The sequence below is a fragment of the Trypanosoma cruzi genome, genomic scaffold (genome assembly GCF_000209065.1).
Source record: "Trypanosoma cruzi strain CL Brener 1047053516273 genomic scaffold, whole genome shotgun sequence".
Taxonomy (NCBI): Eukaryota; Euglenozoa; class Kinetoplastea; order Trypanosomatida; family Trypanosomatidae; genus Trypanosoma; species Trypanosoma cruzi.
This window is the reverse complement of record NW_001849529.1, coordinates 86259-94686: the sequence shown is the minus strand read 5'-3', so window position 1 is coordinate 94686 and position 8428 is coordinate 86259. Positions and strand designations below refer to the sequence as shown.

Here is an 8428-nt window from a genome sequence, read left to right as displayed (position 1 = left end):
GACGCAGAAGGAGGTGGGAAAAGAATAAAGGAGCCACAAAGAACACAAAGAAAAAGGGAAATAAATAATAAAGAAGAGAAGTCAACGTGCATATAAATAAATAAATAAATAAATATTGGGTTTTATGTATCTATGTTTGGTAGTTTACCCATTATTGTAAGTACGCTTGATTTATTTTCATTATCTTCATTGCGGATTTAGCCGTTTTCATTGCCTGTATTATATTTGTACGTATGTATGTGTATGTGTATGTGTGTTAATCTGTCCTGTCCTTTTTATTATTATTATTATTATTTATCTGCGATGCTTGATGTCCAGTTGTTCTTCCCCCACGTCCCTCGCAATTTCTCTCTTTCCCTCCTTCTTCATTGGTTTTACTTCTCGCTTTAGTCCTTTACTCCCTTATATATACATACACATACAGATATAGATATACTTAATCTTCCTCTTGCTCGTTCTTTCTTTGTGTGTGTGTGTGTGTGCAGGGTGTAACGGTACGGGAGAAAAGGGGCGGAGGCTCAACTGCAGTAATAAATAAATAAGGGACAAAATGCCGCTGTTTCCTTCCTCTGCAATTGGACGTGCCCTCATGCTTCTCAGTGCCACCCTTTTTGGCACCGCGGCGGGCGTAGCAAAGGAGCGTGCCAGTGGCAAGCGGCTACAGCACGAGCAGGAGTTTGTCCCCATCCGTGATGCGGAGCAGATGGATGCCGCAAGGATGGTGCTCTCGCCATTCATGCAACAAACAGTAAGTAAGGGGCTTCCCTCGGACGAGCGGTTGCGATTTTTCGATGGCTTTGTGGCGAGCCTCAACTACGAACGGCGGATTCCGAATTGGGTCTTGGAGTACTTTCCGAGCCCCGCTGTGGCGGAGGCGACGGCTGCGTTGCGAGGAGAAGAAAAAGAGGAAGCAGGAGAGAATGAAGAGGAAGGCCCCAACGGGGCACGAAGGGGAGGAATAAAGTTTTTTGCAGACACAACCGTTCCAGAGGCGTTTCGTGTGACACCCGATGACTACACTGGAGGGAGAGAACAACAGCGTCTGCCGCATACGCGAGGACTAAGTCGTGGCCACCTCGCCGCGGCGCAGTTCCACAAGCACTCCACCAAGGAGATGACGGAGACGTTTAATATGAATGCAAACGTTGTACCGCAGGATATGACGATGAATGCCTTGGACTGGTTACGCCTAGAGAATCTAATGAAAAAGTTGCTTTTGAGGTATGAGGGTGGGATTTGGGTGGTGACCGGCCCGGTGTTCTCTCCGCGTTACGTGTATGGCGATCCGCGCTCCTGGGGCTGGACGGAGTCGCGCTCAACCTCCGCCGTGACGCCAGCAACCACCGTGAGCGGTGTCAATGGGGACATGAAAAAGGCGCGCAAAGTGGTTTGCTATGAACTCGTGGGAAAGCACGACGTGGCAGTGCCAACGCATCTGTTTAAAGTGGTGCTTGGGGAGCGGGGCGATGGAAGCCACGAGGTCGCTGCATTTTTGATACCAAACGAGCCCATCGTGAGCGAGCGGCCGCTTGTGGCGTACCAAGTGCCCGTGACCGAGCTGGAGAAGAGGACGGGACTGCAGTTCTTCCAAAAAGTGGTCCCGGCAAACGATACGGCTTCTACATCGTGGAGAGGCCGCAAGGCGCAGAGACAGGGCTTGGACGCACTGCCAAACATTTGCAGACGCATGTCGTGCGAAGCGCGCACGGTGGCACTGTTTCAAACGCAAAGGAGCATCGCACAACTGCGGGCGGCACAGTCGCTGCCGGAATTGCAGCAGGTCTTTACCCGACTGCTGGAGGAGCGTCGGCAACAGCGCCCCGGTGAAAAACGCAACCATCTGGATACTGCCGTGATGAGGGAGTACGAGGAACGCAGAAAGGAACTGGCGGAGGAAGCTCTCAGTGAGGGGAAATAAGGGACAACCCGTGGGAGTATGGTTTGTTTGTTTGTTTGTTTGTTTGTTTGTTTTGTCTCTGTGTATGTGTGTTCCATTTACCGTGCCTATCCCGCTCAAACTCAATACATGCAACCGTCAGTCCACACGGCGCTCTTGACATTTGTCGATGAATAAATGAGTGGCATACAGCAAAAATAATAATAATAATTGTCGTCTCTCTCTCTCTCTTTTGCTTTTTTCTTTCTTAACGCACCGTGCAGCCAAAGTTGATTTTTACCGGGAGTGACAAGGACGAGGGAATGGAAAGGGGAAGAGGGGATGTTGACAGATTTTGGGTGAAGGCGATATTTACATACGTGCCATTGCACTTTAGAATGTGTAATTTTGTTCGGTTTCACTGAAAACCGACATTCTTTTGTTTTTGATTGGCGTTGCCTTTTTTGTTGCTGTTTATTTTTTGTTTTTGTTTTTGTTTGTGTGCGAGATCCAAACGACAGGGGCGGGGGGAGAAGTCCTGCCCTTTTTTATTGTGCCCTCATTGCGATTGTTCCGTAGGGAGAATTCCTGTAATGCATTTAGACCGCCACGTCATTTTTGGGAAAGTTTAAAAAAAAAAAAAAAAAGTGTTTAACGCGGCGAGAAACGATGCACTTTGCCGTTGGGGTGCATCGCCCGACCCTTCCAGGGCGGTGGCAATGAATTGGGAAACATGAAACGGACCAAAGTGGAAATCTGCCGTATGTGCCTTTCAAGAGCGTCCTGCGTGGAGATGAACGACGAAGTGATGTGTTTTTTTGTTGTTGTTGTTTTTTTGGAACTTTTTTTCCTTTGGGGTGTGAACTTGTGCTTCACGTGCGGGGAAGGGAAAGTTGGGTCACGACGGTGGATGCATTTTTTATGATGTGTTGGCAACAATGACATCTTGTGCCATGTAAGTGCGAATGATCCTTTTTTTTTTTTTTTTTGATGGAACGCGAAGCCACCGTTGGTTTTGAATTCAGGGAGGACGGAAGATTTGGGGCTTCTCTTGCGGGAATCAATTTTAGGCTACCGTTATTAACTTTTTTTTTTCTTGTTTGTTTGTTGTATCGCACGGTGAAGGCCTTGTGGTAGGCAAGCTGAGATGAATCGCGTTGCTGTGACTCTGCATGTATGCGTTGAGGGTGTCGTTTCCAAATATTCTTTTGTTTCTGTTGACTGCGTGATCTTTTTTTTTATCCGTTGTTTTTTGTAGTTTTTTCTTTGTTTGTGATCTGAGCATAGTTCTTGCCTTCCGTGTGTGTGGGTGCGTTGATTACTTGTGGGTCTTATGCGATTTTCTGCCCCAGTCACTTTAGGCGCCGCCATCGGCGTCTGCATGCTCTCTGCGATGGGTGTGTTTGCGGCAACGAGAAGGGAGGCGTGCTTGGCACGGATGTATCCGCAGAGTGCCGGTTTCTACGGTGCACTGGGCGCTGCTGTCGCTCTTGTGTTTGCGAATCTCGGTTCTGCGTATGGCGCCGCTAAGGCTGGTGTGGGCGTGGCACACCTGGGGCTCTCCGCACCGGAAAAGATCATGCGTGGCATCGTCCCTGTTGTTATGGCAGGCATTCTCGGCATTTACGGTCTCATTGTGGCTGTGATCATCAACAACAACATCAAAACCGAGCCGCACTCGTACTCGATCTTTTCGGGGAATTTGCATTTGGGAGCCGGGCTGGCGGCGGGTTTGGCGGCGTTGGCGGCGGGCCTCTCGATCGGCGTCGTTGGTGACACCGCCGTGCGGGCGTACGGTAAGCAGGATCAGGTATTCGTAGCGATGGTGCTGATGTTGATTTTCTCTGAGGCCCTTGGCCTGTACGGCCTTATCATTGCGCTCCTGATGAACAATCAGGCCAACCGGTACGGCGCGCTTTGTGAGGTGGAGTGATGGCATGAACGGCGTGCCGTTGCTTGGCGCAGAGAAATGATGTGGCACCTCCATTTCACTTGTGGGTTGGCGTGTGTCTATGCCGCCGCCCCCTGGCGTGGTCATTGCTTCACGCAGCGAAATACAGCTGAATTTGGGAAGGGGAGTGAGGGATTGTGTGAAAGGGAAGATAGGAAGAGTTTGGTGAGGAGGTGTCTGTGCAGATTTCCGGGAAAAAATCCAACTGGCTTACTTCCCTCTTATCCGCTTGTTTTGTTGTTGTTGTTTTTGTTGTTTCCTTTAATGATTTGTTTTCTTTTCTTTTTTTGCCGACGACACTTCTTTGAGGCACCGACTCTCACAGAAGAGAAAATTATTGTGAGCCAAATGTCAACAACTTGTGGCTTTAAGGGCTGCTTGAACCATACGTACTTGGTGATGCCAGTATGTACCCACTGCGGGAAGTGCATGTGCACGGCTGCGGCGACGCCGCGAAGAATGCATCGCAGCGCCAGGCAACAGCGGATGCGGCAGAGATGCGGCGGCGGCGCAAGCACCTTGGCCTCGATGACGTCAAGGCGCGGTTGGATCGCCGCCGGGAAGAACTCGCGACACAACGAAAGAAAAAGTCATCGAAGGGGAAACAATGACTGAGAGCGAAGTCAAGGTGTATTTCACGGCAATTCAGTTTGGACTGAGGGTGAGTACGCAATTGTGTCTTTTTTTTTTTTTTTGGAAGTGAAGTGGAGATGATGACGGACTCGATTGCTGGAGGATTGGGGGGCGATATTTTGCCTGGCTTATTCCCGTGTGTTGCCTATGATGTCATATGCTTCCTTTCCTGCCTGCGGCACAGTCCTAACTTCCCTCTCTTTCTCTTTCATTCATCCCTCTCTTGCTTGACTGGGCGTTTTGCTTTGTTTTTTCTTTTTGTAGCCACTATTAGCATCATGGAGTTTGTTCCAACCTTTCAGACTGCCGGCAAGGACCACGAAGTGTTTGTCAATCATGGCGGCGCGTACTGGCTCAACCCAGTACCGCACGGCACGTTCCGCTCACGCAGTGCATGCACCATAATGAAGGCAACGGAAACCATTGACCCTTTCGGGAACCCCAAACGACCCGATAGGCCCATTGTGTTTGGACTGTCCCGGTACAGCACCGCCGAAGACAGGCTCAACGCCGCAAAACGGAAAACAAACGGTGATGACACCGAGATAGTGGAAGATAATAGGCGTGTCGAAGGGGTGACCAAAGGCGCGGATGCCGCTAGCGCGCTTCCACGAATGCATACGGATAACAGGGACGAAGTTGACTCTCATGACACTTTGCCCTTGCGTGCGCCGCCGTCTACCGACGCACGCAGTGCAGAAGCCACTGCTGTTAACGGTGACAAGGTGTCTTATTCAAGCGAAGCAGTGGTTCGTGAGAAACTTCCACTTGACACCGCCAACCCTGAGCGCCGCATTTTGCATCCAGGCAATCACACGATCCGCATTCCTCCCACAGGTGGAACTGCGTACAATGGCACTGTCGGCGAGTCATGGACGGCACCGAGAGCAGTAGATGGAACCTATCTGCGTCTAGCCCCACTGTATGAGAGCACAACGCACTACCAGCTACGCACTGGCCCCTACTACACAGAGGATGAGGCCCCGGCACACGGCATGACGCTACCGCCCAAAAGCTCTCTCCCTACACGTGAATGGTAGAAGCAGCCGAACGAAATGTAAAGTAAGAATTTGTCTGTCACATAAAGGGCGCTAGAGGACAGCAGAAATTGACAGGCATCCCACATTTACAGCACATAGGATGTGTACTGTAAAGGAAACTGATTTTCTTATAATAACCATTATCAGTGGATTTTCTGCACCTCTATTGCATTGCTTGTAATGCCACTATCATAGCTACCTTGTCGGATCTTCACAGTTTTCATTTGTCTCTTTTCTATCTTATACCTTTCAACCAAAACTTCAAGTCATGCGCCAGCCGCGCCACACCACGCCGCTGCTGCCACTGCTGCTGCCGTGGCTCATGATGGTGGTGTGTTGCACCGGTGTTTGCGTTGCCGCCGATCGTGCCGTGAAGCACCGCTGTGGGTTTGACGCGATGATGAAGAAATACGGCCGGCTGCCGACTGCGGTGGTGCGTGAGGTGCCGCGCCGGGGACAGGGCGCCGTGCAGGCGTACACCGCCGCCAGCGAGGATGGGGACGATGGCTGGGCTCCGATCCGCATCAAGGTGTCCGCGGTGGACATGTTCGACCCGTTGAGGCACTGCAGTGCGGCGGGGGATCTGCGCGTTGACCACGACGGCCGCGCAATAACATGCGAGGCGGACGACGTGCTGACGGAGGAGAAGAGGAACATTGTTTTGAGGCAAATTCTCCCCGCCGCAATTCAACTGCACGCGGAGCGTCTCTCCGTGAGGCCCGTGACGGGTCCCGTCGTTATTCCACAGACCGGTCTGGGCTTGTGCGGTAACTTCACCATCCCTCGCAGGCACCACACGGTGGGTGTGGCTGGCGCCGACATGATTCTCTACGTCAAAATTTTTCCGACCTCTGGTCCAGCCGCGTGGGCGGCTCCGTGCTTCCTGCTGGATGATGGCCGTCCAGTTGCTGCTGCCGTGAACTTTGACCCGAAGCGAGTAGCGGCGACAAATGTATACGTGCGTGTGGCAGCCCACGAGTTGGGGCATGCTCTTGGGTTTGATGTTGATTATTTTATGATGTTACATATGATTTCCGAGGCCCCGAACGTGCGCGGGATGTCCAAGGTGTCGGTGATTTCAACACCGAAGGCGAAGGCAGTGGCGCGTCAGTACCACAACTGCCCCACGCTTGAGGGCATTGAGCTGGAGGACGAGGGTGGTTCTGAAAGTGTACTGTCACATTGGAAGAAACGCAACCTGAGGGACGAGCTGATGACTAGTGATCTGAGGGTTGGGCTGTACTCGGCACTGACGCTTGCAGCGTTCGAGGACATGGGTTTTTATTTGGCAAACTACAGTGCGGCTGAGACGTTGTGGTGGGGCAACAACTCTGGCTGTGGGCTGCTGGAAAAGAAGTGCTTGACCGACGGCATCAGCGAATACCCTGATCTGTTCTGCAACCAGTTCTCGCGTGCCGGATATAAGCTCTGCACGTACAACCGTCTGTCTCTGGGGCGCTGTAAGCTGAAGAGGCACGAGGAAGCCCTCCCAGAGGAGTATCAGTACTTTGCTGATCCCCGAGTTGGCGGTGATGGTCTCTACATGAGCAGATGCCCGTATGTCAAGACATATTCTAATGCTGGGTGCACGAACGGCAATCCTTCCGTAATGCCTGGCAGTGTTGTTGGCCCGAACTCGCGGTGCGTGAAGGGGCAGGATCTTCAATTCGACGACAAATATATTGGCGATGTGTGTGTGGACACTCGATGCGGCGACAGCACAGTGAGCGTGCGGTTTCTTGATGACGACGCGTGGCGCGAGTGCCAGGAGGGTGAAACCGTCACGCCGCCATCGGGTCCCTGGCGTGGGAGCATTGTGTGCCCCCAATACGCCGATGTGTGCACCGCCTTCCCGAACATCAGCAGCTACCCAATACCGGTCGTTGAGCCGCCTCTAGCGGACGACCCGACATCCGCGGAGGGTGCGGAGGGAGACGAGGGTGAGGTTCCGAGGAAGCGGCCGCGGCGACTCTGATTCCGGGGTTCTGCCGCCAATTAATTTATCGGGCAGCGTGGATGGTGGGGCGGGCGGCACTGCGGACGCACCCCAATCGAGCAGCAGCGTAACAGGGTTGTGCTTTGCGATCTTCGCTGCAGCTCCCTCTCTGGGGGCTGGGGCTCTCCTGTATTTTATTATTGTTCATTTTTTGCCGTGGGGGAATGGCCGGCCCTGCGAGTGGGCGCCAAAACTGCCCAGCCGTGTCCTCTTTCCTCCGCTTATTGGTGTGGAGGTCGCACACGGAGTGAGTTGCGGAGGCTCGCCCGACGTTATCCTCCTCGCCCCACGCAGGAGGCAACTGAAAGACGCACTCGGCACCTTCTTTTCGTCAGTCATGAATGATCGTGGGAGTGGGGAGTCACGCTGGACTCGCCGTGGGCCACGGAATGCATCCGTCGCGGCCATGGCGACAGCATGACGAGGGTGCGAGGTGTTTACATGTATATTTCTTATCTTGTCCTGGAGGAAATTGGGTCACAGACTATTTTTACTTTTCTCTCCTGTGCCCTCTCTTCACTCCGTGTGCGTGCCACTGCGTAGATGGGGTGCTGGTGTTTTTGAGTGTCTGTGAGAAGAATGTTATCGAGAGGGCTGGCTGCCCAATTTAATGTATGTCCTGGTAAAACGACGAAAATATTTCCGTGTGATCCTTTTCCTATCTTATGTTTCTTTGAAAGGCCCCGATGGAAGGAGTCAAGGAACCGATAACGGCAAGACGAATTCTATTTTTATTTTTGTCATCCACCCTCTTTGATTCGGACCTTGCGGCGGGGTCTTGTGGCTGGAGGAGCCCAAAGTGTTCCAACTCGTAAGTAATAAATATCTCCAACCCGAATACACCGCACCGTGGCACGAGAGTGCCTATCCGAACATATAGATGTAGTTGGGACAAACGTTGAGGATGTGGCGAGGTCGCTGCCTCTCCATGA

General features: G+C 52.2%; 5 protein-coding genes across 5 annotated transcripts, besides 8 other annotated features; all 5 read left to right on the top strand.

Annotated features, from left to right (window-relative positions):
• Positions 1 to 8428: part of a sequence feature (heterozygous, non-Esmeraldo-like haplotype) that runs on past the window's edge.
• Positions 93 to 115: a microsatellite.
• Positions 216 to 257: a microsatellite.
• Positions 276 to 295: a microsatellite.
• Positions 404 to 439: a microsatellite.
• Positions 551 to 1918, top strand: Tc00.1047053507623.140 (endonuclease G, putative; the record flags this gene model as incomplete). The annotated part of the gene is made up of 1 exon (XM_807918.1): positions 551 to 1918. The coding sequence occupies one exon, from the start codon at positions 551 to 553 to the stop codon at positions 1916 to 1918; it is 1368 nt and encodes a 455-aa protein (XP_813011.1).
• Positions 1940 to 1971: a microsatellite.
• Positions 2338 to 2379: a microsatellite.
• On the top strand, positions 3210 to 3809 carry Tc00.1047053507623.129 (vacuolar type H+ ATPase subunit, putative; the record flags this gene model as incomplete). The annotated part of the gene is made up of 1 exon (XM_807919.1): positions 3210 to 3809. The coding sequence occupies one exon, from the start codon at positions 3210 to 3212 to the stop codon at positions 3807 to 3809; it is 600 nt and encodes a 199-aa protein (XP_813012.1).
• Positions 4176 to 4442, top strand: Tc00.1047053507623.125 (hypothetical protein, conserved; the record flags this gene model as incomplete). The annotated part of the gene is made up of 1 exon (XM_807920.1): positions 4176 to 4442. One exon carries the CDS (start codon positions 4176 to 4178, stop codon positions 4440 to 4442), a length of 267 nt encoding a protein of 88 aa, XP_813013.1.
• Positions 4739 to 5500, top strand: Tc00.1047053507623.120 (hypothetical protein, conserved; the record flags this gene model as incomplete). Its single annotated transcript, XM_807917.1, has 1 exon — positions 4739 to 5500. One exon carries the CDS (start codon positions 4739 to 4741, stop codon positions 5498 to 5500), a length of 762 nt encoding a protein of 253 aa, XP_813010.1.
• Tc00.1047053507623.110 (surface protease GP63, putative) lies at positions 5769 to 7475 on the top strand (the record flags this gene model as incomplete). Its single annotated transcript, XM_807916.1, has 1 exon — positions 5769 to 7475. One exon carries the CDS (start codon positions 5769 to 5771, stop codon positions 7473 to 7475), a length of 1707 nt encoding a protein of 568 aa, XP_813009.1.
• Positions 8066 to 8318: a mobile genetic element.